The sequence below is a fragment of the Bipolaris maydis genome (genome assembly GCF_028858645.1).
Source record: "Bipolaris maydis strain C4 unplaced genomic scaffold PSV08scaffold_7, whole genome shotgun sequence".
In the NCBI taxonomy this organism is placed as follows: Eukaryota; Fungi; Ascomycota; class Dothideomycetes; order Pleosporales; family Pleosporaceae; genus Bipolaris; species Bipolaris maydis.
The window spans coordinates 1604649-1632156 of NW_027093863.1; the positions used below are offsets into that span (position 1 = coordinate 1604649).

At 48.1% G+C, this 27508-nt stretch overlaps 7 protein-coding genes across 7 annotated transcripts; 4 read left to right on the plus strand and 3 right to left on the minus strand.

The window, feature by feature from the left end:
* Window positions 1–142: 142 nt before the first annotated feature.
* On the minus strand, window positions 143–5461 carry PSV08DRAFT_391040 (DNA replication factor Dna2-domain-containing protein). The gene is made up of 4 exons (XM_066093513.1): window positions 3934–5461; window positions 3788–3883; window positions 2979–3735; window positions 143–2933 (listed from the first exon to the last, which is right to left on the minus strand). Exons 1-4 carry the CDS (start codon window positions 5440–5442, stop codon window positions 304–306), a joined length of 4992 nt encoding a protein of 1663 aa, XP_065949160.1. The 5' UTR covers window positions 5443–5461; the 3' UTR covers window positions 143–303.
* Window positions 5462–6222: 761 nt separating this feature from the next.
* On the plus strand, window positions 6223–7795 carry PSV08DRAFT_301044 (mitochondrial carrier domain-containing protein). The gene is made up of 7 exons (XM_014226871.2): window positions 6223–6301; window positions 6491–6513; window positions 6587–6597; window positions 6654–6683; window positions 6735–6818; window positions 6872–6928; window positions 6979–7795. The coding sequence occupies exons 1-7, from the start codon at window positions 6250–6252 to the stop codon at window positions 7628–7630; spliced, it is 909 nt and encodes a 302-aa protein (XP_014082346.1). The 5' UTR covers window positions 6223–6249; the 3' UTR covers window positions 7631–7795.
* Window positions 7796–8789: 994 nt separating this feature from the next.
* Window positions 8790–12896, minus strand: PSV08DRAFT_402149 (uncharacterized protein; the record flags this gene model as incomplete). Its single annotated transcript, XM_014226869.1, has 2 exons — window positions 8790–9325; window positions 9377–12896. The coding sequence occupies 2 exons, from the start codon at window positions 12894–12896 to the stop codon at window positions 8790–8792; spliced, it is 4056 nt and encodes a 1351-aa protein (XP_014082344.1).
* Window positions 12897–13386: 490 nt separating this feature from the next.
* PSV08DRAFT_371397 (major facilitator superfamily domain-containing protein) lies at window positions 13387–15261 on the minus strand (the record flags this gene model as incomplete). Its single annotated transcript, XM_066093203.1, has 8 exons — window positions 13387–13578; window positions 13646–13819; window positions 13871–14065; window positions 14120–14156; window positions 14197–14528; window positions 14638–14855; window positions 14889–15160; window positions 15194–15261. 8 exons carry the CDS (start codon window positions 15259–15261, stop codon window positions 13387–13389), a joined length of 1488 nt encoding a protein of 495 aa, XP_065949161.1.
* A 2137-nt stretch (window positions 15262–17398) lies between these two features.
* On the plus strand, window positions 17399–18034 carry PSV08DRAFT_402150 (uncharacterized protein; the record flags this gene model as incomplete). The annotated part of the gene is made up of 1 exon (XM_014226867.1): window positions 17399–18034. One exon carries the CDS (start codon window positions 17399–17401, stop codon window positions 17978–17980), a length of 582 nt encoding a protein of 193 aa, XP_014082342.1. The 3' UTR covers window positions 17981–18034.
* Window positions 18035–19573: 1539 nt separating this feature from the next.
* PSV08DRAFT_362546 (uncharacterized protein) lies at window positions 19574–20217 on the plus strand (the record flags this gene model as incomplete). Its single annotated transcript, XM_014226866.1, has 3 exons — window positions 19574–19796; window positions 19911–20001; window positions 20103–20217. Exons 1-3 carry the CDS (start codon window positions 19664–19666, stop codon window positions 20215–20217), a joined length of 339 nt encoding a protein of 112 aa, XP_014082341.1. The 5' UTR covers window positions 19574–19663.
* Window positions 20218–24466: 4249 nt separating this feature from the next.
* On the plus strand, window positions 24467–27359 carry PSV08DRAFT_223952 (OPT oligopeptide transporter protein-domain-containing protein; the record flags this gene model as incomplete). Its single annotated transcript, XM_014226865.1, has 7 exons — window positions 24467–24805; window positions 24881–25558; window positions 25627–25893; window positions 25943–26206; window positions 26262–26439; window positions 26490–26779; window positions 26837–27359. 7 exons carry the CDS (start codon window positions 24467–24469, stop codon window positions 27173–27175), a joined length of 2355 nt encoding a protein of 784 aa, XP_014082340.1. The 3' UTR covers window positions 27176–27359.
* Between the last annotated feature and the right edge of the window lie 149 nt (window positions 27360–27508).

Genomic DNA, 27508 nt, shown 5'->3' on the forward strand with positions numbered 1-27508 from the left:
ATTCCAAGAACATGCAAAGGTCCACCCCCAAAAAGGAACGATAAAGCAAATCAAGTTCATTGTGGTATCATTTCCGCTTGCTTAAAAGTTTGCAATCCTACGCTAATCTATAAATAAAAAAAAAGTCAAAGAAGAAAAAGGTAACGCTGTGGTATCCTAGCCTGTTCCATCCCATTATCCTGTTCCCTTGCCTCGAGTACGTAATGAAAAAAAAAAGTGGTACAAACCAAATACCCTACTCCTCCCATCAAGAAAACGTTCATGATCAAAAATTTCTTCAAACTCATCAAACTCAATGAGGCGCTACATGGCGTCATTGTAAATGTCTCGCAGTACCGGTCTACCATCGAGAATACCGCGCTTCCCGGCTGTAAAGATTTTGGCAGGTACTTTCTTCGCTTCAGGACTCTTGCTTCCAACCTGTCTCTTTGAACTCCTGGCGTTAATCGCCCCAGGAGCGGCTGTAAGATCGTCGAGGGCTTTACGTTTCTTGCACGGACTGGGCGTGAGTGATTGACTCACTGCAGAGTCTGGAACGTAAGATGAATAATTAGATGGTCGGACTGGCGTTTTGCCGGTTTGCGTCACAGCCTCTTCAAATGCATGAGACTCTACCATCTCGGGTTGGAGGTCGAGAACCCAATCCTTCTCTCGGCAGAGGGCGACCATGTCGCGTAGAAGTTCATTACTTGACAGCGTCTTCTCGCTACCCAGTATGATGAGTTTGGATCGAGCACGGGTCAAAGCAACGTTGATACGTCGTCGGTCTTTGAGCAAATCGCCGACAACACCATTCTCATTACTGCGCACGCAAGAGACGATGACCACTTCCTTGTCGCGACCTTGGAATTTGTCTGCAGTGTGTAGTTCAACACCAGCACATCCTTGTCTGCTAATCGCCGGTGCTGACAGCTCCGAAGACTGAGTTTGTGTGTAGGCAGCAGCCAAACCTTGTCTCAAAAGAGCAAGCTGCGAGCGGTAGAAAGCAATTATGCCAATCTCGTCGACAACAACACCAAGACTCAGTAGCGATACTGTGAGTTGGCTGACAAGACGTGCCTCTAGCGCATTGGTTATGCGAGGTCCAGCTTGCGTTTCGAGGATTGGAGAGATAAGATCCGTGTTGATGAAGACCACAGGCTGATCCGGTGACAAAGAACGCGAAAGCCAGCAGTGAGCAGCATCAGGACCCGCGCAAGATTGTACTGCACTGAACCGAGACTGTTGTAGCCTATGATGATATGCCATAAGACCGTTTGGCTTGGGCAGTTTCAGTGTACGGGTAGCCACTGCGGTTGTGCCACATTTCAATCGTCCCGAGTAGATGAACCTGTTAGATAGAAGCATGACATCAGCACACATGCGGTATTGATGCTCCAGGCTGACAACCGCTTGTGGGTGAGCTTCACAAAGCAGCTTGAAAAGCGACACGTCTAGACCACCCTCCATGGCTTCCTTGTTCTGCACCAATGGCGGTAGCTGGTAGTGATCACCGACGAGGATAAACTTCTGGGCCATGCGGATTGGGCCAAGGCATACTGGCAACGTGATTTGAGATGCTTCATCGACAATGCAGTAGTCAAAGACACGGCGACTGAAGATGGGATGATTGATGGTCAAGCAGGTGGTAGCCACAACAGGTGGCTGCATCCATGATCTTTCGAGCTCGTCAACACTTTCCTTTGGCTCTGCTGCAAGGGTGGCAAACTCTCGAACTTCAGGATGGATCTTCTTCGCGGCACCAAGTCGCAGAATGGCAATCTTGTCATCTCGGATTTTGAGAAGGATGTTGTCGACAGCAGTATGTGTGTAGGAAGTCAAAAGGACGCTTTTCCCTTGAGCAACAAGTGTGCGGATAATGTGTGCGATTGTCGTTGTCTTTCCTGTTCCTGGCATACCCAGCACGAGCGCATAGTCTTTGGCGCACATGACTTTCGAAACCGCAGCTCTCTGGTCGGAATTCATTGACATTTGTGACGACTCAGGCATCGGAGGTGCGTCCTTGATGGACTTGAATGCAGGAGCTCGACCATCCACAATCAGCGCACGCAAGTCATGAGCCTTGAAAACATTGTTATCCATGATCTGGATAAGGTTGTTACGAGCCGCTGCCATGCCATTACTGAATTCATCCTTATCCAGTCGATACAGGACGGGCTCCTCGTCGGCCTCATACTTTGCAGCTGTTTCGCCCTCTTTGGTAACTTCCATAATGCCAGCAAAGGTTTGGTTGGTTTGCGAGTTAAAACCCGGAAGCTTGGTGCGAGAGTTGTGTAGTCGTCTATCAACAGCGACGGTGATGCGCCGCTTATGGACATTTGTTACGTACCCGTTGGCCAGTGCAAAATGGCCTTGTTCGTCTGAGACAACAATAGGCTCTCCGACGATGAGCTGGGATTCAGTAAAAGAAAAGCCAGGGGTTGGCTGCTGTTTGATGAAAGTGTAGCTGTAGCGGTTGATTTTTTGGGCATTTTTCTCTTCAAAACCCGACCCGGGTTCCATGATGACGTTGGAGAAGCAGCGACCCAACTTCTCACGTTCTGTACTAAGCATCGTCCAGAGCTCTCGCCGAAACTTCATCATGTCTGTCTCTTCTTTGGTCAAGAGCGTGTCCCACTTCTTCATGAATTCTCGATGGGAAGGTTGAAGTGGCGCTACAAGTTCGTCGTATCGCTCTTTTGCCTTTTTGTTCAGCATATCGCCTTTGCCTTCTTCGACAAGGTTGTGGTAAAGAAAGCATGCCTCCTGTGCATAGCACTTTTGGCACTTGAAGTCTTCTTTTAGCACTGGTGGAAGATCGATCCGATCGCGAACATAGCAGGCCAGCTCGTTCCGCTTGATAATCATATGGATAATGTCGTTACGAATAGCAGGAATGCGGCTAATGTCAGAAGTTTCAAGGTAATACAGAATGCCGTATGCAATGTTAACATCTGTTTGGGTCAGCTGGAGGTTGTGAAAAGCACTGAAGAACGTACCGTATCGATTGGACAACAATAGGTTATACAATGCTGTTTGTGCAACATGAGCAGCGTTCGATGAGTTCTTCCCAGTTTTGACTTCAAACGGTACGGTCAGAGTCCGTTCGCCCTGGTCGTCTCGCATAGTCACTTGAACCGTGGCATCAATATTGCCCTTTAGCCCGTACATGGGAGACCAAACGTGCTCCTCGACATCAAGGAGTTTGTTGATGCTCATAGTACACTGCCGCCCGTTGCGCTCTCGAACAACGGCATCGGCTTGTGGCTCTGCGCAAACAAAAATCTTGGCCCAGGCTTGTAGCTCAGGCAACTTGCTACTCATGTGCTCCTTGACGTCTTCGCACGTTGAGTTGATCTCCAGTATGGTCTCCATGTGGCTTGGTAGGAGTTTTTCAATAGTTTCCAAAAGAAAAGCCGTATCCCACTTGTTCACTTTTATGGCTTCTTGGAAGAGTTCGTGCAGAAGCGTGCCGTACAACATTGGTGCATTGGCTCTGCTCGTAGCTTTTACACGATCCTGAAGCACTGCTCGTCGGAGACAACCAAACGAATCTGCGACAACAGTTGACGAGATCAAGTGATCTGGATGCAAGATAAGCATGTTGTTATGATCATCTACAACACACTGTCCGCCACTTGTAAACTCTCCTATGACATGTACAAATGAGCCAGTTGTGCATGGTGTGTCAAACCAAGCTTGCCGGAGAATGATGGCTTTGAAAAGCTTCGTCTTTTCTTCTTCAACCATGAGGACCTATAGAGCCTTTAGTCACAACATCTGATACCTCGCTCAATCTGCAACTCACCTTCTCGGGCATCTGGTAGCCACGGTCAGTCGTGTAAGAGCTTTCATCTACCCTCTTCACCAGATAACGCTGAATAGCCCTATTGTCCTGTTGACTCTTTGAGAGTAAGCAATGTTCTTTTAGTGGCGTGTTTTTGTTTTACATACAGTATTTGCTGGTGCTTGCGTGGCAGCCACTTCAGCAGCGGCAAACTCGTCAGCGTCAATGTCCTCGTCGAATTCATCGTCGTCGTCTATCAGATTGATGACTGTAGCTGATGCTGTGTTTTTGGTAGCTGCAGAGGGTCCCTTGTCTGCTGGTGGGGCTGGATCAGCTGTTAGGGATTCCATCGACCTCGTGTCATACAGTGACGCCACTTGTTCTAGGTCAGCGGCAAAGTCGTCTTCGTCGTCCATTCCAAACTCGTCGTCGCTTCCGGTCTTTGAGGGAGCCGCTACAGCTGGCTGCGGTTGTGGGAGTGCGGTTACAGGATGGTGACATGTGTTAACATTGTTGGTAGAGTGGGTTAGTTGGCTGACTTCCTGAGTCGAGACATCCAAGGCTTCTACCAAGTCTGCATCGAAATCGTCGTCTCCAAAATCATCAGACGATTCTGGAGATGGTTCGAGTGGGGCAGGTCCGGTCTGCTCCGCATTTACAAGTTCCCCGTCTTGCACATGTGCGTCATCTTCATCCATAATGTCTCCCAGTGATGTTGATGCGTGTTGCAGAGTCTCTGAAGCAACCACATCCTGTTCCCGAGGACGCCGTTGTACAGGAGAGCCGGACGATGAGTCTTGATGATCGCCAGCCCGGGGTAGCGGTGATGAGCTCGATGGCAATTGAGAAGACATCCGAGATTCTGATTTTGAAACGCATTCTCGCATTCTCTTTACCATACTCGCAATGTTTGGCTTGGTGGGCTGTCCGAGCATGATACCATCTGAACTTGGAACATCAGCAAACACATCCTCGGCAATCTCCTTTTCAGCCTGAAATACACCGTGCATCCTCCTTTTCTTTCTGTTGGATGCGGGAAACTCGACGCCACAGCTGGCCCATCTTCGAAGCCCACTCACGCTTCCGGCAGCAGCGGCAGACCTTGGTGATGACTCGTTGATAAGGTGAGCAAAGGCTACACTTCTGTTGGCAGTAGGGGTTCCCTTGTTGTTTGTGTATCGTGACCAAAGTTCCATGGCTGGATCGGCCTGGGGTGTTGTGATGTCTTGCCTGCTTGAGTCCAGCCTGGATTCTTCTTGGGATGGGCCGACGGGTGAGGAACTCCTGGCGCGCTTCTTGTTCTTTCGTGGCAATGGAGTGTTTACCGCTTGCGAGCCTCTCCATATCAATTGCTCTTCTGGAGAGGCCACGGGCGGGGCATGTCTTGAGGAATCATCGACGTTACCGACAAGATCCGCCAGCGGTAGTCTCGTGGTGGCCGGTGTTGACGGTGGCGGGCAGTCTACAACAGTGGGCAACTTCGGAGTCTTGTTACCAGTTCCGATATCTGTCGGAGTCTTGTTCATCTTTGGAGTTCCCATTGACTTGGACCCTTTTCCTGGCACACTACGCAGATTCTCTTTCTCAGCCTCGCATTCCTTGGCATTGGCGACAGATGGCACGCCTTCGGCGAATTGAAAGGCCTTGAGTTTGGTACGCGTCTGAGTTGACGGCATTATGGGAGGACCTGTGGCTATCTGTCGCGTCGCGGGTGGGTTCTGATTACTGTGATGGTGGGGGAAGGCGCCGTTGCGCGAGCGGTTCCATTGGCCTCGATATTGCTGCGTGTGTCTTGGATAAGTACTAGGCCAGTGGATCATGAGTTGTTGTCAGATTACCTTTGGCTTCTGGTCCTGATCAAAAAAGGACTTTTGCCGTGTCGACATGGAAATGGACGGCGGGCAGACTCAACGTCTGCAGTGTGCAGTTGAGCGCGTTCACGCGTCACGGACAGCCAATAGGATAGCACTTCGCCACGAGTTCGCGACCAGGGTCACGTGAGTCATCAAGTCGCTGGGGCCAAGCGATGTCGGTCCAAGCAATGTGGGACTGCGGGACTGCGCGGGACATGCATCGGCTACAATGCTGCAGACCACTGAGTCGAATCAGTTTGCAGCCGTCTAGTGACATTACTCGACGTATTGCATGCCGTAGATTCTGTCCAAAACGGTAGGTTTGGCCAGGCATTGGAAATGTGGGGCAGGCCGAGGAACGGTAGCTTCTGCACCCCCACCAAAGCGGGCGTGCAAGTCCAAGTGGAATTGGGAATGAGAGTTGCAGCAGCGTCTTGCAACCGAAGACGGGAAGCTAGGGCCACTTCTGGAGATATTATACTTACATACAATCCATGACATCCCACGCTCCACGCCTCTTTCCCCAGATTGTGTGCCGTGCATCCCTCTCTTCCTACTCCTAGCACTGCACCGGCATTTCTTCTCTCTGCCTCTCCGACATCTCTCTTCCTCCACCATCCTGCCCTCAAAATGTCTTCTGCCGATGCGAAGCCATTGCCTTTCGTCTACCAGTTCGCGGCCGGTAAGTCATAGCTGCTCTAGTACTTTTCAATGCCCATTTAGCGGTTGTCTGCACAACTGCCGGTAGCTGCCCAGCAAAATACATGCAGCTCCAATGCGCCTTCTCGGTTGTGCGACAGCAACCTTTTGCCACCATCTTAGTTATGGCTATGATTTTATACGCACGCGCGCTGACTATCTGTGTGTCAAGGTGCCGTGGCTGGTGTGTCGGAGGTGAGTGGGCGCAACTCATCGCTCGTCGAGCTCGCGTGATGCCACACAATGCTAATTGGCCTGGCGCATATAGATCCTGATAATGTATGGCTTGTTCACTTCCTTGCCATCTATGCGATTAACGCTGACTCATTCTCAAGGTATCCTCTTGACGTTGTCAAGACCCGAGTGTAAGAGACCAAACACCCAACCACATCACAACCGCCTCTAAATGCGCGCAGACAACTTCAGACTGGCAAGGCAGTTGGTGACGAGGGCTACAATGGTATGGTAGACTGCTTCCGGAAAATCATCAAGAATGAGGGGTATGGCCACAACGCATTGGCAGTAACCGGCCGGAGGGACTGACGTTTGCCAGTGCCTCGAGATTGTACCGTGGTATCACCGCTCCCATTCTCATGGAGGCACCAAAGAGGTGCGCATTTCTCTATTTGCCTTCATCTTCCTCCAACTCACATAGCCCAGGGCCACCAAGTTTGCTGCCAACGACTCGTGGGGTGCCTTCTACCGCAACCTCTTCGGTCAATCCAAGATGAACCAGTCCCTGTCTATCCTCACTGGCGCCACCGCCGGTGCAACCGAATCCTTCGTCGTCGTACCCTTCGAGCTAGTCAAGATTCGGTTACAGGACAAAGCCCAGGCGCACAAGTACAACGGCATGATGGACTGTGTTACCAAGATTATCAGACAGGAAGGCCCTCTTACTCTGTACCAGGGTCTCGAGTCAACCATGTGGAGGCACATTCTCTGGAACGCTGGTTACTTTGGCTGCATTTTCCAGGTCCGCGCTCTCCTGCCCAAAGCAACCGACAAGAGAAGTCAAATCACAAACGACCTCCTTTCTGGTGCTATTGGTGGCACAGTCGGTACCATTGTCAACACGCCTATGGACGTAGTCAAGTCGCGTATCCAGAACTCGCCAAAGGTTGCCGGCTCAGTACCCAAGTACAACTGGGCATGGCCTGCACTCGGCACCGTCATGAGGGAGGAGGGCTTCTCGGCCCTGTACAAGGGTTTCCTGCCCAAGGTTCTCAGACTTGGTCCTGGAGGTGGTATCCTGCTTGTCGTCTTCACCGGTGTCATGGATTTTTTCCGTACCATGCGTGACGGTAAGTAGACGGTGGACGGGCATATATAGCGAAGGAGCGGAGAGGAGAGGGCGCAATGTTTATGGACTTTCCTCTAGAGAATACGATAGTATGACTGAGGAATAGATGATAGACTGTAGATCAAGCAATCTGTCTTGCTACGCCAGTAGTAGGACTGAACACATTCCCACAGCCCAAACTTTCGCTACCGTCATGTAGCGCTCACACATGAGAGAGAGAGAGGAGAAGAAGTAAACTGATGAAATGTTATAAGCCTCACAGTGGGGCAATCGTTGCTTAGCTATGTATGTACTCGCTTCCAAAATCCAATCCAACCGAATCATTTGTTCGTTTATGGCACAAGAAGAAAGAAGAGGAAAAAAAAAGGTCATCTCAGACCAATCAATCTCCTAGGGTAACAAAGACCCTAAAAAACATACTACCCATCCTTACCAAAGAAGAGAACACAACGCCATCGCTAATGCACATGATTAACCCTTCCCACGCTGACCTCCCCAGCCAAACTCGTTTTCGATCTGTCTTTTGTTTCGCAGTCCAATCCATTGTGTACTCGAGGTGCAAAGACGAAAAGACAAAAGACTGCGGGAAAAAGAAGAAGAATAGATATCCAAGGAAAAAAAAGGACGTGTTACACAAGAGAGACCCGACTTCCCAACTACTCGCCAAGAAATGCTAGCGGCAAGTACTGAGAAGGCGAAAGCCATAATGATGGCGGTGGTGATAACAAATTGAAGCCCAGAGAGATGATAGAGAATAAGGAAAAGGAAGAAGAAACCGGACTGAAACGTAATCTTATAGGAAACCCCAATCCGGATCGCACCCTTCTCCCACTTCACTCAACTTCCGTCCTTGCACTCTTACGAGACACTCCTACCCTCTGCAAAAAAAGAACCCCGGCCCCCCACTTGCAGACGGCGTAAACGGCGGGAGCGGGGATATTGATCCCGCGCTCCAAGTCGACGAGACCGTAAGGCTGGGACTCAAGGGACCGGTTTTTGTGGCATCGAGGCTTGATTTGCGGGAGGAGAGACGACAAGTGACTATAGGACAGAAGAAGGAAGAGAGGGAAGCCGAGTTAGCGCGCGTGTACCAAGGAACAAGAAAAGAAAGCTCGACTAGACTTCCGCTTTGGAAGAACGGACTAGGCAAAAGGGGGGGGGGGGGGGATTAGTTGTAGGTAGAGTTTTGCCTACTACTATGAGGAGTTCCTCCGCTGCTGGAATTGGTATCGCTTGGAGTCGCGGGCTCAAGACTGAGTTGAGCACGGAGCGTCATGATCCATTCGTGCTGGAGCAACTCGACTGCACTGGCTCGCTTGTTTGGATCGCGGTCGAAACATTTCTTCAAAAAGTCGATACCCGTTTCGCTGAGCTGGTCGCGAGATGGTAACTGCGGTGGATCGCCTTGGGCAATGTGGTACATGATGGCCCATTCGTTGTCCATGGATGCCCAGGGACGGCGGCCCGTGGCCATTTCGAGGATCACACAGCCAAGGGACCAGATGTCGACGGCGCCGTGGCGACCGGTGCTTCCTCCGCGAATGACTTCGGGAGACATGTACATAGGGGTTCCAGTCATTGAGCGTTGGCGGCCTTGGCGGGTAGCGTTGTGTTCTGCAGCGAGCGTTCGGCCTTGGCGAGCAATGAGCTTTGCTGCGCCAAAATCGACAAACTTGATCACACCGTTGTGATCGAGGAGGATGTCTGAATAGAATTAGTATACAAAAAGCTGATGGTTAGGCCAAAAAAACTCACTCTCGGGTTTGATATCACGGTGTACAACACCGGAATCATGAAGGTAGGCAAGACCCTCCAACATCTGCAGCGCGTAAACCATAATGACAGTTTCGTCTTCAATGCGTCCGTGCTCCAGCAAGCCAGCCAGCGAACCGCCAGAGCAGTATTCCATGAAAATGTACACCTTGTCTCGATGCGGCTCGATACCATAGTAAGACACAATGTTGGGATGGTCCAGTACTTGCAACACTCCCATCTCGTCTCTGATCTGCGCGACAATCGTAGGAATGAGCTGGGGGTCTTGGAGACGGATTTCTTTGACAGCCATGAGGTGATTGGAATCGAGATTCATGGCTGCGTAGACTGATCCAAAGGTTCCTCCGCCAACAAACTGACCCTGCTGCCAGCGCAGAGTAACGTTGGTAGCAGATGAAGAGAGGTAGGTAAGAGCTCGGTCGGCTTCGTTAGAGTCCTCCAGCACCCTGCCCAATGCTTGTCGTTCGGCTTCCTTTTCCTTTCGGAAAGAGTCAATCTCTTCAAGCCTCTGCATCCATTGTTCCTGTGTCATTTTGATGGATTCGTCGTCATCCTTGGCATTCTTAGGGTCCAACATGCTCTTGCCCGCAATGGCATTCAGTCGCTGGCGCTCGGCTTGAGCAGCGATGGTGGATCGAGCGCCCATGATATCAAAGTGAGAAATGAGCACCGACATGCAGCCAGCAACCTTGAGACGCAGTTGGGAGTACTCATCATCGCTGATGGACAGAATGTTCTGACCGCGAGTCATCATCATGGCAAACTCCAAGGCTACAACAGCCCATCGGAACGTTTTGCGGTCGGATGCAATACAATCATCGCAGATGAAACTGACCCAATCGAGAGCTAGCCTTGTGAGCCTTATGTTGTTCATTGCTCGACGGTTATAGTCCATGTAGAGCACCGAACGCTGACCAAATTCTGTTGCAAAAGCAAAACAGGTTTGAATAAGATCCTGGCAATCAAGGCCGGCTGTTTGTCTGCGAACAATCTCAACACTATCCATGATGGTATTGGATAGGGTGTACGCGGTCTGCTTGATTTTGAGCAATTCCGCATTGACGCGTGGAAGATTGGCACGTTGATCGATCAAGGTGTGCAGTTCCATGCCAATACAGGATAAGAACGACATGTTTGCATTAGCCAACCGTTGCTGGGAACCGTCGGCAACAAGTCGCAAGCGACCGGCCTTAAGATCCAGATGGGGCTCGATGATGTTGGCCGACATCCTCTTGCCTGACCAGTAGAGAGGTTGCTCTGGTTTGATAATGAGAACATATGGGTTCGAGGGGTCTTCTGGGGCCTCTTCGGCATGGTAGCATGTCGTAAGCAGCGATTGAATATCATTAGGGCGGTCAAGCGCGGCAGGCGAGGCGACAATGTAAAGGCCCGTGTTGTTCGTACTGGAAGTCTCGACAAGGAAATGTCCCGTAATAACCAACGACTCATACAGCTCATGCAGCTGCTCCTCGTCCAGATCGATGTTGTTGATGTTGTACTCGGTGCAGTTCTCAAAACGTTGTGTCAGGATCCTGGAGAAACGGAACAGCTTTCGCTGTCGCACACGAACAGAATCCAAAATCTGCTTATAGCGCTTTTCCATCTCAGACCCAGTGAGCTCATCGGGTCGGCGCTGGAGTTCTCGCTCAAAATGCGCACTGAGACGGGTCAGCGACTTGGAGGTAAGAACACTGAACTGCTCTGCTGTAACCACATCACCGCCCTGAAGTTGGCGGCCTAGCTTGTTGCAAAAATCCCATTCCTGTTCCAGGATTTCAGCTTCTTTGAATGTGTTCTTGTTGGCTGCCAGCTTCCAGTTGAGCATCTTGAAGTAGAATTTGAGGGCATCTAGAACAACTTGATCAAAGTTCTCCTCAATGCACGGTGGCAGGTCCCAGCCAGGCTCCGGCCGCGAGATGACCATGTAGCTTTCCTTGACCTGGCCAGCCATGGCAAGAAGAATCTGGAACTGGGCAATCATCTGCTCAGCCATCATGACACCTTGCTGCGATGGGTCTTTGATCTTCTTGGCATAGGACAGGCGAACGCGGATAATCTCCTGAAGTAGACGTGAGGGGAAGTTGATGAGAGTCAGCAACTCTTCGATGTAGGGCGGTAGATGCCTGTCGGCGAATCCCTCTGCGTTTGCAATGAGCGTAGCCTTTGCTTTTTGAATAACCTTTTCCAGAGGCGTCAGCAGGTTGGTGTCTCCCTGCAGAGACTTGAGGCCATCCTCCTTGAGTATCCGGTCAATAAACGAAGACTCATCGGTCAGATGGTGGTCATGAGAAGAGCGAGGGCGGGGCTTGGTAAAGTCCAACTCCTCGTTGCCAACCCACTTCTTCAGGATAGACATCTCAGTGTTGATAAGGGCAATGGTATTATGCCAAGAAATAACAGCGTCGCAGGCGTCCTTGTAGGGTTGTGAGGCTGCTCTGGGGTATGCAACCTCGAGAGCCTGTCGTGTAGGGTAGGCACTCTCCACCTTTTCAATCTTCTTGACGATATCCGCAACCTGTTGGGCAGCCGTCTGACCAGCCTCAGCCTCTCCACCAACTTCAAAGGAAATGATGCTTTCGAGGTTGGCGCGAATCTTGCTTCTTGTATCGTCGACTATCCGGCGTTGTGCCTGCAGAGAGCGTCCACAGACCTTTGCGCGGATGCCCATCCAAATCTCTGCCTTCATGGTGCTGTCTCCTTGTTGCTCTGAGCTACCAATCAAGCGCTTCTTCTCCTGCTTAACAACATCGCCCGTCAACACACTGGCCAGCATCGAGTGCCACTCGAGGCGCTCGCGATTGGCGGGAATCTTGAGCTCCTCAATTGACGGCTGCATGTCGTCGTTGCCATAGTAGAGGAGCGTCTCCTGGTCATATGGGTCGTTGTCAACATAGTCGGCGGTCGAGGGCGAGTCGTCGTCGGTCTCTGAGTCGGTGCTATAGCCAAGGCTGGGAGTGCGTAAGGCTGGGTCAAAGAACTCATCTTGCTGGTCCTCCTGGCGAATGCGCTGGACATAGGCCTTTTCCTGGGCGCGGTACTCGGCGTTGGGGTTGCGGCGCGAGCGCGTCGCCGAGTTGTTACGCTGGCGATGCGTGTTGGAATTGAGGGAGAATTGTTGTGGACGACGAGCGGGAGCATATGCGTTGCTGGGGGTGCGCACAGCAGCAGGACGCTGGCCTCTACTCGAGGAGCTGAGGCCAGAGCCGTTGGGCTGCTGGGTGGCGGGTGGGACATCGGTCATGATCTGGGGCCCACGAGGGCGCGACGAGGGGGGAGCGGCTGTAGTCCAGCTGTAACCCGACTCACGTAGGGGAGCGATATCGTCGATGGCGGCAGCGGCAGGCTGGACAGGCGGAGCAAAGTTGTATTCGCCATGATGCTCCATGTCCGCAGCGCCAAGCAGGGCATCGTGATCCGAGTCGGCAGACGAACCAGACCCCGAGCTCTCCAGGCGCTGAGGCTCGGGGGCGTTGACGACGACGGGTTTGGGGACGTCAGCCATGGGCAGGGCGTTTTGCAGCAACAGTAGTGCGCGTGGTGGTGAGCAGGTCTACACTCGCCGTGGTGGTCGAAAACCTGCTGGAGGGAAGGGAAGGTGTGGCGGATAGTTGTGGCGCATGTCTGGTGTGGCGGTGCCGATGTGCAGCGGACTACTATGCTAGTGTCAATCTCCGCGGCGCACGGCACAGACGCGGGACGGGGCGCCCACTTCCAGCTTACATAAGTAGTGTGTACTGCATGCACATGTCACCAGCTACATGTTACAGGCTACAGGCCACATTCTGTCATCCAGCTATGCAATCTCCGGACAACAGCCTGCACGCCGCGGGCCACTATCCCAATGCGCTACAGTCGTGACTTCTGACTCTGACTCGTGCATTGCAGCTGGACAGAATCTACACTCTCCATTATGCTGCTGAGACTATCAGACTAAAAGTCGCGGCAAATACATTTACACGTACACATCCTTCTCCCTTGCTAACCTGCGTCCATTAGATGTCCTTCCTCGCCAGCTTGCCCTTGAACCTGACCTGCCTGCCCCACTTATGCAGTGCAAATGGGATCGGGATAAAGGCGATGCCCAAGAAGCCCAGCAGACTGCTCGCCCAATCGATGCCAAGTTTTTTGTACATGGCGTTCGCAAACAGTGGAAACCCCGCACCAAACGCCGATCGCTGCAGATCCTTGCCCGCCATCACACACAGAGTCGGGATACGCATCGCTGAGATATGGTAGGGCCCCCTGGAAGACTGAAAAAGCTGCAATGCCAAAGCTGCCAGATCCAACAATTGGCACCATGAAATGCACATCCGCCCTCACCGACCATCCAAACCAGAACATACAGATAGGCACAAAGAAGCATCCGATCATGCCAGGAAACATCCGCTTCTCTGGCGCAATGTTGCCGTTTCCATCAAACTGTTTCTCCAGGTAGAAATAGTTTCATGCGAGAAGTATAGCAGCTATGAGAGAGACGCCGATAAGAATGCCAAGGAAAGCTAATCCCATGCTACCAAGGTGGAAGTGGTATATGCCCTCGAATACAATGGGAAACGACTCGAACCAGAGGTAAAGTAGGCCGCAAATGAATGCAATGTACAGGTTGAGGAAGAGGACAATGAGCTCAGTGAAGTTGAGCGTGATAGGCTTGATCAGAACCATGAGGACAATCTTGTTCGGGTCAGCAGCGTACTAGCGTATCACTATCAGCCTGGCTATACATACGTCCTTTCCTGTCATCCTTGCCGCCGTCAGATATGGACTCGCAAGTAAACCGATCGTCACCGGTAAGTTTCCTCAACCGCTTTGCCCGGCGGTGCAGGATGTTGGTCGAGCTAGTCTCCAGGAGGCAAAAGAACAGCAGAACAAAGCAAAATCCGGAGAGCCACGTAGTCTCCCATATCGTCCACTTCCATCCCTTTGCCATGACTGCAAATCCTCCCACTAGGGGGCCCAAAACAGGACCACATACTGCACTGATTCCCCAGAATGTCAGCGCATAGGCTTGTTTCTTCGGCCGGAACATGTCGGCAATGATCGCCCTTCCTGTTGCAAGAGCCGGAGATCTGACAAATCCAGTCAAGAATCTGAAGGCCAATAGCATACCAAAGCTGACTGAGAAAACCACGGGCAACTGTCATAACACAAAGATAACACAAAGAAAACTAGACGGCAACCCAGGTTAGCCCGGCTCCGAATGCCATGTCGGAATAAGGAAGCTTACGAAGTGTGAGAATGTACACCAACAACCTTCCCATCTGTGGGACTTCACTCATACGAGACCATAGTACAGGACCAAGACCGTATCCTGCAACGTATAGTGTCAATCCCAATAGCGCAGGCACCTGGCCAACGCCAAACTCTTTCATCACCCCCTGTAGACCGGGCGTGTATATGGCACATCTAATGTAGACCGAGAAGGTGAGAAAGCAAATCTGGAACGTGACGAAAGCCTTCTTTGCTAGGGGCCAGTTTCATGGGTTCTTTGGGAAACTGTTAGTAGCCATACACGTTTGACGAGAATTAGAGCTTACTTGTGGATCACCGGGTCCATCCCAGTCAACAACATGACAATCACGTCCCTTTTCTGGATCAACGCGAGCACCACTGGGTTCATTCACGCCATCACCAAGCGTGCTTCTGGATACGTCAGAAATCCCATTCCCTTGGCGGTTACGGAGCTCCGGTACTTCATTCGCCTTCTCAGGCGGCTGCGTGGATCCATGGTACGCCACGTTATCAGATTTCTCTCGATTAACGTATCTTCTTCAATACTCTGAGTCCTTCTCTTCAGGATACCGAAGATATTTTCTCCTTGTGATGAGGCGGATGCAGTGCCCGAAAGCAGTATTGCGTAGATCTTCCATCTTGGTCGCTCGTTTGACGAGCCACACAACACCTATTACTTAGCAAGATTTTTTTTCCTCCAGAAAAAAAAGTGACCAGAAAATCAAATGACTAGCCTTGTGGTAGAACTGTTGCCGTACAACTTTTATTTATAACAAGAACAAATGCCGGCATATAACCGCTTATGTTCATTATCATCAATTGCTGACATCATCACCAGCATCATAAACTTTCGACATGCACCGCTGAACCCTAACCCGCAACTGCCCGCATAACAATGTTAGACTTATAGGCGTGAATAGTAGTTTCTTTGGTCCAGAAAATAGTTAGAGTATCTATCAGAACATCGCTTATCGTAAGAGTATGTAAAGTATGTATTAAGAGTGTAGCCTAAGTAGAAGTAATGTAAGACTTCTAGTATTAAGCTTCTTATTAGTTAGAATTTTATAAATGGAGTAATAGAGTGTAAATAAAAATAGTAACGTATAAGTAGAATCACTCTCTACAGTAAAACTTAAATTAAACATATTAAGCTACAAGAGCTTAATACCTATACTATATGTATATGAAGATTTTACATAGTATACTTAGTTACTTAGTAGTACTAAGAGGTACTCATTACTAAGTAACTGATAAGTTAATATGCAAAGTGCTTAGTTGCCTAGTAGTGCTAAGATACACAAATTACTAAGTAGGTTACGTGACTGCGGCACGTTCGGGAAGGATTACGGCGCAGTGCATCCTCTAGATCCTCAAAACTGATCACTAGTGAGTGGTTTCATTTGTTGCCTAGTATGGATCGTAACAACAGCACTATAGTGATTTGAGGACGTTGAATGTCGGAGTGGTGACGAGGCTGTTCATGGCTTTAGGGAGGGAGAGAGCGGTGTGTGAGCAGTCTTCAGGCAGGACTTATATCATAGTGATTATAATTATTGAGCCATTGGGCTGTGTTATAATTGTATGAGGTGAAAGTTTGTAAAAGTGAACGGGTAGTCTAATTCAATCCTAATGCAAGCTAATGCAAGTTAGTGTTATTATAACATCTGTGTTACTAGCTGCGCCCCTAGCTCTGTAGAAACAATTTAATATGTGCGTGTAGACTATTTGCAAGCACCATGACCATTTTGACTGTGAAATTTCAGATGCCGGACGGAACTGAGTTAGTCTATAGGCGGAGAGCTTACTATCCTGATTTGCAATGGGTATCAGTCGATCTACATGGAAGAGACGACATGAGCAAAATTCTATCAGCAGATCATAGAGACAAGTACTCATCTGCAGAAGCCTCCGGCAGAGCAGCATTGGCCATTGAAAGGACCGTTGGCACAGGTGTACCCACCTTTACTAGCGCCGCAGTCTCCATTGAGAGTGGAGACGTTTGCTGTAATACAAGCGCTTAAGAATGATTTATGACTGTCTTAGAGTTAGGAGATATGGATTCAATAGAGTGGTCGGAAACGTACCAGCCTTGTGCGCAGTGATAAACAGTATCGCCACAATATCCACCTAAGCTACAACAGTTTTCGAACAAGCTGCCTTGACACTTGAGGCCTTTAGAGCCGCCACATGTGCCATCTGTCGATACACCGGTTGGGAATAATAGTTTAGCTGTTAATGGCGTAGCAGAGCAGGTCCTGAATTGTGATTGGAAACTTGCTTGACAGTGCGCAGTCGTGTCGCTGCAATACCTGGATGAACTGTAGCATTTAATGAAGTACTAGTTGCGCATCCGATGTGCCCACCCCTACGATTTCGCCCTAAGTGTTGCATACGCATATTTATTGATGCTGACCCGCTAGGATCACGAACCTACTTTACATGATAATCGAAATGTACGGGTGTCAAGTTAGATGTTTGCAGCTAGTCTCCATTGAAGAACAAAATCAGGTTTTAACAGCCACTAGCGTCTATAGACACCTTCTGCAACGGGAACATCGTGCTGTGCCGTAATATATAGGTAAAATTTTGTCGCATCATCTAGGAGACCAGGAGACTAGACCACCATCTAGGCCATTGAGAATCCCCGAACCTAGGTTGGGTGCGGGCCGATAATTATCGCTCGAACCACTACCCACGCTCTCACCGAGAACCATTCAGTCTCTTCACTCCCAACTGCAATTTTCAGCCCCATCTGCTTTTTCATTTCTCTTCGTAATGAAGCCTAGACTGCCTAACGAGGTAGACCGCGAGGATACGCCTGATCCGCCGGTGGTAGATTACCTTAACCGACTCCGAGATGACCTGTTGGAACGACTCTGTTGGGACGTTTTCGGTTCGCTGAACGACATCCTAATCAAAGATCCCGAAAATTCTCTCACGTCCTTCATTGGCGCCAGCATCGCCTCAGAGTCGTTAGCAAGCCCCCCGCTCTCCAACATCTTGGTCTACATCGATGTCTGCGAGGAGAAGCACAACATCGACGAGCATGAGGAGGAAGACCGATACGCTGCCTTAGAGCCGCTGATCATTGACAAGGAGGATGGCTCTCCTATATTCTTACATGATTTTGTCTCGCAAGTCCACTCATACCTCAATGCCAATAAGGAAGAGATTATGCAATGCGAAGACGAACTTTACATGAACCCGGTGGACTTGGGCGACGGTGTCAAAGCGGCGGAAGTCATCCCTGACGATGATGACAGGGACTGGGCAGATGGATCTAGAGAGGACCCAGAGTTGAGTCATTTCCTTCGAAGCGGCAATATCCTAGAAGGAAGTCGAGTCTTTTTTCGATAGGGCTATGTTCAACCAAATCTATCAGGACGAATATAGTATTCACGTGGTTCTTTTCGTTGAGGGCAATAATGGAGAAACGCTAGATTCATTTTGGGAAAGGAAAAACAGGCCGTAGCAGCTTACCAAAACCAAGCAGAGAAAACGCCAACAGCGACAGTTCCCTTTCCTGCCTAAGTCGATGCCCCTGAATCGTGGCGCTAATTGTGTGCTGGGTGACAGGCCGTGATTCGCGGGAATAACATTCAAGCGGCAGCTTACACTATCTACATGTTGCTTGGTCCAAAAATAGTCATAATACGGGCTATATTGGCCCGTCCCTTTACTCATCGCCTGTAAGACCAGCTATGGACCGTACCGAGGTTGGTTTGATCCTATCTAGCGTACGCTATACGCTGGTCTATGCTGTAGCAGTTGGACTTAGTCTTGCTAACCAGATGAGGCTCTTCCTCCGTATGATATCGCGGCAACCTATAGATGTATTGAGCTACCATGAGACGTACCGGAGATGGAATTCGTATCCTAGGCGAAACATTCCACCATTGAGTACATCCTTTGTGCAAGGGTGTTGCAAACAGTTATACAGCGTACTATACTTGGGCACAGTTTCAATGATGTTATAAGTCAACTGTTTAGCATGTAAAACGGTGTTAGACATACTTCCCCTCTTCGTACATCATAGCGATTCTTCGCTTTTTTTTCTACGCTCGTTTTGCTCCTCTCAGGTTGTGTCCAGCCACAGTTCATCCAACGATGGACATGATAGAACTTACAAGCCCTGAACAGCGATGTCTATATCCTAACACCTTTCTGGGGCCGCAAAGTCATCAAGCCGTTGAGTCAAGTGCTTATCCATATAATCAATATCTATAACATTTACTAAGAGGATACGGTGATTCTGAAATAATTATAGAAGTAATTAGTTATAGATGATTAATTAAACAACGTAGTTTCAATTAGTAGCTAAACAATTATTTATAAATCACCTTTAAATTAGCTAGTTATAACTAATTTTGTACGATTGCTTACGTGACTACGACGTGGTTAAAGGATCGCGGCGCAGTCCATCTCTTAGAATCCTCTAAACTGACTACTCGTAAGCAGCTGGCCTTGGATCGCAACATGTCTAAACGCAATATCTTATACTAACACTGAAAAGGAAAATGCTCTTCATTCTTCAAATAACTTGAACGTGAGTCTGCATGTGTAATCAAATGCAAAGTGAACTTGGTCAGATTTTAGCGCGAATCAGCGTTATTTGCCAAGCTTTTCTTTACTATGTCAGCAGGCCCTCAACTACTAAAGCTCAGAAAATCCGTAGACAAAAAGGTTCAACTTTGAATGAAATCGCTTGGCAGCTGGAGCATACTTCGTGTCAGACGCTTAGCATAGTTTGAGCAGTCGATCTCATGCTGTTCTTAGTAATTTTTGAACAAATACTGCATACTACTAAGAGGCAGACTCCACCAAATCGTGATTTCCTCCTGCAAAGTTCTTAATAGAGGCATTGATAATGAAGTCATATATTCAATAGACATGAGAGCTATACAAATGGGTGTATATAAGGAGTGTTTTCATCTGCTGGTTTTCTATCTCATCCATCATCAGCACTAACAACTTTGCGCTTCATTCAAAGCTCTCCTGAACTCCTTCTCTTCTTCAATATTAACCTTATATCTGGACATCATGGCAGTACTCAGCTACCTCCTCATGATCATGGCTGCTACGGGTAGTGTTATGGGAGCTGACGTTCACGTCTGTACGGATAAAAACTATGGCGGGAGATGCCAGTACTGGGTCAGCGCGCATGGTTCCTGCGGTAAGCATCGAAATCTTGATCTTGTTCTTTTATCGTCCTCGCTACCCTATTCTATACTTTTTAAAAACAATTCTGACTCTGTATAAACGTTTGTCTGACTGCTTTGCAACATAGTAACCTTTTTGGCCGCTGCTACCTGGGACAAAAAGGCCAGCTCAATCTTCATGGGTCCAGCGGACAGTAAAGAGAAGTGCTACTTCTACGAGTATGTTATCCTCTTCTTTGTGTTCATTTGCTTTTTTATATTTCTTGTCCCTATCTTGGAAAGCTGCGAGAGGTTAATTTACAATTTCTTACGCTTGGTAGTGGTTGGGCTTGCGACGGAACTCGAGGAGGCCCTATTACTGCTGGCGGGCCTATCTCGGACTTGACGCCGCATACGTGGAATGATCGCATCAGCTCCTTCAAATGCGTTGATTAAGGCTTCGCTTGAGATGATCAATAGGATGTTATAACATCATATTTCGTGTTAACAGATGACTTGCCAGACGGATAAGATATACAGATAAGGAAGAGATGCACCTCAACAACACACACAGTCTTTACCTGTCCAATTAGCTAGCAAATTGAACTCTCTCCTCTCTTTATTATTCCTTGTGTAGTAAGGTGATAAGGGGATTTAGAGTTAAAATTTTGTCCTTAATGACTACAAAATTTACTTCCTAACAGATCCGCGCTCCACTCATTCAAAGTTAGTTCGCCAAATACTCTCCTTCCTCCACAGTCTGCCCATTTATCCAAATTTCTAACGGCGCACGATCGAGTATAGAAACAGGACTTATTCCTCTTGGCACTTAATCTGTAGACGTTGCGTATTAAGGAGGTTTGATTGGCATTATTTGCAGATAGTACGTGTTCTGGAATATAAGCTTTATTTCAAGCTCTTTAAGTAGGAAGTTTGGTGATGCAACATGCGCCTTCTTCGAAGCGATTTAGAGATGCGTCTGCCTAGATTAGTTAGGTATAAGGGGATTAGTGTTATACTAAACAACAGGTACCTCTGTATCACACAGAGTTGGATACTAATTCTTATCGACATCAAGGTAGGTTAGAGTGTGTATAATTGATTCAAAAGCTTTATCAGAGTTGATTTAGTTATATAGTAGACTAATATAGTTATAAGTCAAATACAATAGATTTCATAAGAGTTAACGGGTTTCATCACCGAGCGCCGTACTCCACTAAGGACCAAAGTTTCTCCACGAGATCTTGTTCGCAACTCTATCTACGCAACCCTAACAACGTCTAGGATAGGTGGGTAGCTGGACATGCCAATAACCTAACAAGCAGCTCTAAGAAGTCCCAGTAAGAAGCCACATATGATGGCAATTCGGAACGGGGCATGTCGCGGAAAATATAGGCTGCAAGATCCAGCTCTCTGCGATGTGATATGCAGGACCTGCTACGAAGCTCCTCGCAGAGAGTTATCACGAAGTAAGTTTCCAAGTCACTCAAGGCGCTACTTTTCTACCGTCCTAGCGTAGTAGCTGAAGAAGTGCGCAGCGCAATTAAGAAAGTGGACGTGTTGTAGCCTGGCCTGCCGGTCCTCGATCTTTTCGCAGGGGCCCTCCCGCATTCCCTTAGCCAACAAATAGGCCAGGCACTTCTGCGATATTAGTAGGTAGAGTTCGAATTTATTAACGATGTCCGTCGCCTGTATAAATTTTAAAGCGGTTTTATGCACCATGCCTAGAGTGCGATCAGCCTTAGACAGCATAACTAAACTAAGGCAATAAAATACAAGCAACCTCGCACTCTCTACATTCCTAGGATCAAACTTCTCCTCTCTTTCTTCTGTTACTAGTACCTATTACAGTTTCCCGAGCTTCAGGGGCCATTTAGCATAGCACATCTATACTATAATCTTAGCCGCTAGCTTTTTGCGATTATTATTCTATTTAGCGATATATTCTATCGTCCTTCTGTATATTTTTTCGTAATTAATAAGCGGCGACTTAAGAGCTTAGCGTGTCTTTTTAATAGTCGTAAAGTTAGTTACATATCTCATGATTAGCCGTGCTACTAGGAAGCAGCCATCAACGTAATTTACCACTATAGAGGTGAGATCCGATTTAAGGGACTGCGGCATGAGATTGTAATTAATTTTGCTCTCTTCTTATAACCTCTAGTCAGTATAGCGTGCTAGATAGTATTTTATAGACAAGACCTCGATATACGACGACTTATTAAAATAGTTGCAAGTTTTAGATAGGTCGCGTAAGGTAGTGAAGATTTGCAAGCTTATCTTCAATAGCTTAGGCTATAGCTTTAACATTTTCACTAGAAGGGACGTTCGTCGAGGCCGTCTTAAACTGCGTATGCCACTAGCGCATTGCTGGTAGTACTTAATATAATACTAATAATCTCGTCAGAGAGAAGGAGAGAGCTAGTTAACTTCTTCTACATATTAACAACGTCTTCCGGTACAGTGGCATCTTGGTCGAAGAGTTATACAGCAAGATGCCGCAAAAAGTCGTCCAATATCTCATTACTTCCCTCCGTGCTAAAGAAGTAGCATACCGCAGCGCTCTAGCTTAACAATAATTCCGTGTCCAGATCTCTAGCGATAACAGCAGAGTGGAACGGCTAAGCTACTGACACGACCTATATCTGGGAAGGTTCAGAACTACGTTACTATTAGACTTAGCACGAGCTGCTAGAACAAAAACCTAACTACCTATAATAGCTTAGTCTATAATCTTTTAATATACATTTGTATAAGGCCTGTAGGTGTTTAATTAGATTCTTAGATTTCTTATGTTCTACGCATTCTTATATGTCTTTAAGTGACCTTACCTCTAAAACGAATCTGATTTCTCTTGCCTGCGCCGTTACACTTACTAGATAAATCCTACATAATACTAACGTAAAGATTACGAGCCTTAGTGCGGACCTAGTAAGAGAAGTACAGATCTAAACACTGTGTAATAAAATTAAAAAGTATTATTTCTATATAGTTAAAATGACTAGCAAGAAAGTATTAGGTGAATTAACTATAATGAGAGTAATAATAAAATCTATCTGTCCTTGTATCCTAATTACTTCTAGTTCTATCCGCTCTAGCTTTCTATCTTCGTAGGAGGTTTAGGAGAATATTGGCCTCTTTTTATGTAGGGCCTGTTCGGTTGCGTTTTGCGTTTTGCGTTTTAATTACCGGATTTGGGCTGCGTTTTTGAACCGCAGCTAAAAACGCTATCGTGTTCGGTAAAACGCGGGTGTTTTAAGTATTAGCCCTTGCAGCGTTTTGTTAGTTTTGCTCTAGTAAAAAAAAGCTATGGCTAGTGCTTATCTTACCTATGCCACATACTCTATTAGGAAAGGTCAAAACGCGATTCCAATTGGTAGCGAGGGGGGCAGCGGTTGGCTGCGTTTCTGCTAGTACTATGCATCAAAAACTAACCACTAAAAAGCTATCGCGATAGCTACAGTTAGTGTAGCAGCTGCCGCAGCGATAACGACGATACTGATAGCTGTGTTAACAACCAGGTCATCTAAGTGGACTCTGGTGGCTAACTTATAGAAAGCGACTGCTGCGCAAAGCTTTGCAACATCAATTAATTGTATTGAGGCGTCATTTTAGTAGCCTGCTAGAGCCTCTATCTTAGCGGGATACAAAGTTACACAATTAGCGCCCTGCGTTAATTATTACCTTCCTGTCAGGGAGGGCTCCTAGCGGAGCCGAACACGCAGCTACACGCGCCTACCACACTGCCAAAAAGGCAGGCATAAGACAACAAAGCTCTATTGTTGTCTGCGTAGCTTATACTTAAGCTTACGTTCGGAGTGTACGGACCCGCACCGTGACACTTCCGACCGGGATGTCCGTAGGCCTTCAGCCATCTCGCCATTTGTTAAGGGGAGAATCCTTCTTGTTACTTGTAACAATTTCCTTAAATCTTACCTTCCATTTAGGCCTAACCCTATGCTATTAGTACTGTTTTCCCTCTAGTATTGAGGTAGGAAGAGGGTAGTAGAAAGAAAGTACTCTTCGCTTAAGCCAAATAAGCGCAACGAGGAAGTGCCAAGCAATTGGCACTAAAGCTTGTATCGTTTAGTGATAGAGATCACCCACGACATCCAGGTCCACCTTGTGGAAGATTCAGGGTCAACCCAGTTATACGTACGACCCTTAATAATTGACTCGTTTCCAACGTATAGTTCTGCGCGCCAGTCGCTGGACTAGTTCGCGCCGGTACATATCACGCGGAATAAAACTTACGTAGTAGTAGCGCTGGCATTTCACCACAGGTGGTGGTGGTGGCAAAGCCAGCGGTTTTGCGCTTCGTGGTTCTGCAACGCCTTCCCAGTACGGAGTATTGCTCCGCTGCCAGTATGGCAATTCGGTCCTTTTTAAAGCGCCAGACATGTTCTATCGCTTCTGGATCTGGGTTATGCGATAACATGCCGCGTTCACTAGGCTCGTTCTAGGGTAGCGCTTAACCAATCTCTCGACACCTTCAACTCCGCACTTGAATAACAGGTTCATTCTACGGCCCGACCGGATGATTGTTATCTCTTACCATGCTCATATCAACCCATGCCGCTATGCGCTATCGTATCAATTCACGCGTCGATAACGTGCTTGATAGAGCATCCAAAAAGGCTATATAGGACCTTGGAGGTTTTCCAAGTGGTACGCTGCACATAACGATATATTACACTCGCCTGCAATGGCTGCCAATCCTATGGGCGATGCGCTTATCCTCAACGCACCCGGTGTTGAGGGCAAAGCAACCGTTGTCCCGAGCCACGAGGTAATCGATTCTTTCAACGACGAGAAGCATCACCTGTCTGTCAGCGATGAAGGGCTCGAAAAAAAAGGTGCGCTGGAGCCAGAAATCAAGGCTGCATCGCCTCCCCAGGACAGCAATGAGGAGGAGGATGATAGTCACATCATCATCACCGGAGCCGACGCCGCTGCCCATTTGCTGCCAATGCGAGATGACTTCGAGCCCGCTTTAACATTTCGGAGCATCTTCCTGGCCACCATCCTGTCAGCATTTCAAGCTGTTGTGTACCAGATCTATCAGGTATGCTCACGCCCCTAAACATCGGTGATCCGTAATTCCTGATCTTTCGCGCAGTTCAAGCCAACTTTAGTCACTATCCAAGGAACTTTCATCGTCTTAATGGCCTATTTCCTGGGCAAGGCGTGGGCTAAATTTCTTCCCCGAGGAGATAGGCTTGAAGCTAAATGGAGAGCGGAAGGTGGCGTTGGACTGGCACCCCTGTACATCCGGATCACATCCTTCTTTAACCATGGCGATTGGAATATCAAGGAACATGGCATCACATCAATCACGGCTACCTCGGCGTCCATTGCTGCACCTAGCAGTCAGGTCTTCGCTGCCCAGGAAATATTTTATTCACTACCACTCAGTCCCGTCACTGTCATTTGCAGCACCATTTCGATCGGACTCTTCGGGTATGGTATCTGCGGGTTTATGCGACCTATTTGTGTGTGGCACGTTGATTCGGTGTACTGGAGTAGTCTACCAACAGTCAAGGTACTTCAAGGTCTACACTGGCAATCGGTTAAAAACTCTAAGCCTTTGCGCTGGTTCTGGATCGCTTTCTCGTGCATGTTTGTCTATGAGTTCTTCCCAGCGTACATATTCCCTTGGTTGAACTCGGTCTCAATTCCCTGCTTGGCTGCCATGCATGCAACAGGCTCCAAGGCCGCCATTCTTACCAACATTTTTGGTGGCGCGTCCAATAATGAAGGCCTGGGACTCTTCACCTTGTCGTTCGACTGGCAATATGTAAGACAATGACCATAAATACAGAAATAGGTTCAGTCTAACGTCCTCGATAGATCACATCCTTCCAGTCAGCCCTCCCGCTCAAACTACAGCTGCATCAAGCTGCAGGTTTTGGTGTTTGCATGGTCGTCATGCTTGCAGTCTACTATGGCAACGCCTGGAACTCAAGATCACTGCCCTTCATGTCCACACGGCTCTTGACACAGGACGGCAAGGCTTATCCTACCACAAAAGTCTTCGTCGATGGCGTGCTCGACAAGAGCGCGTTGGCCACCTACGGCACCCCCAGACTCACCGGCACCTTTGCCTATGCCATGTTCATGGCAAACGCTGCGGTAGGTAACCTACTATTGACGAGTAGGCTTATTAGCTGATTCACTATAGATTGGTGCTCTTATCGCTCACATTATTCTCTTCTGGGGTGGCGATATAGCCAGGGCCTTCAAGTCAGCCAAAACAGGCAAGTTTGGTGACCCTCACCACGCGCACATGGCCAGGCACTACCGGGAGGTACCTTGGTGGTGGTATATGATTGTTCTTCTCGTGAGTTTTATACTTGGCCTGATAGTCGTCATCAAGGAGAACATCACCCTGCCTGTATGGGCTTACATTGTAGCTCTCCTCCTAGGAACTTTTATTTCGCCCTTTGTGAGTCAACGTCCGCTTTCGCGATAACAGTAGACATCGACTAACTTCAATGCAGAGTACAACACTGTACGCGCGATTCGGTAACGGTATTGCGACCAACAATCTCTCCAAGGTGATTGCGGGTCTCATGTTGCCTGGACATCCTATCGGTAACATGTACTTTGCTGCGTGGTCCCACAACGTAATCAATAGCGCAGTGCAGCTAAGCATGGATCTCAAGCTTGGAGAATATCGTAAGTACCCCTTATACGCTCATCGGGAACCCAAAACTAATTCCTAACAGTCAAAATACCTCCACGTGTCATGTTCTTGACGCAAATCTACGGCACTCTTCTTGGCGGCTTCATCAACTATGCCATCATGATCTCGATCGTTACTGGGAACCAGAACGTCCTTGCTGATACCAACGGCAACTCTTCATGGAGTGGTGCGACGATTCAATCGTACAACACCAATGCTACTACTTGGGCGCTGGCAGCCTATCTCTACAAACAGGGAGCTATATATTCGATAGTTCCTTTCGGTCTTCTTATCGGTGCCGGAATTGTCGCGGCCCACCGGATCTTCGCACAGGTACGTGTACATAAATCTTGATTGTGTTACTTTTTTTGATTACTGACTTCATTGCAGTTCGTTCCTAAAATTGGAAAATTCTCTGTTAACGAGATCAACTTCCCGCAATTCATCCAGTATGCGGGCTATATTCCGTATAACCAATCGCAAACGTGCATCTTGCTTAGCTGGGTTATTGTTGGGTTCTATACACAGTTCTACCTCCGCAACTATCGACCCCGTATCTTCAAGGACTACTCGTATCTCATCGCTGGTGCCTTCGACGGTGCAAGTCTCACGTGCTTGTTCATTCTTTCGTTTGCTGTCTTTGGCGCGGGAGGACCAGCAGTCCCTATGCCTGCTTGGTGGGGCAACAACGTCTCTGGAAACTATGACCACTGTCCCGTCGCAGAGTAGAGGTATTAGTTACTATATATGTATCTAGTTACCTCTAGCTAGAGACATCAGGCTCTATGTTCTAAATAGCCTATAAATCTACGATTTTCTTCTAACTATACTTTAGTTTATAGTTAAGTGTATATGGAAAGCTTACGTATCACTTCATAAAGTGGGGAAGAATATACAACTCTGTTTATCTATGCAATTTACATCTTACATTGTTAATCATTTACAACCATTCAGTAAAGCAGTAAAATACAATAAGCAATAGTGATAGAGTAGAGTGGAAAGTAAGATTTACTCTAGATCTAAACATCTAAACTCTAAACAAGCACATTATATAGTAGTGTT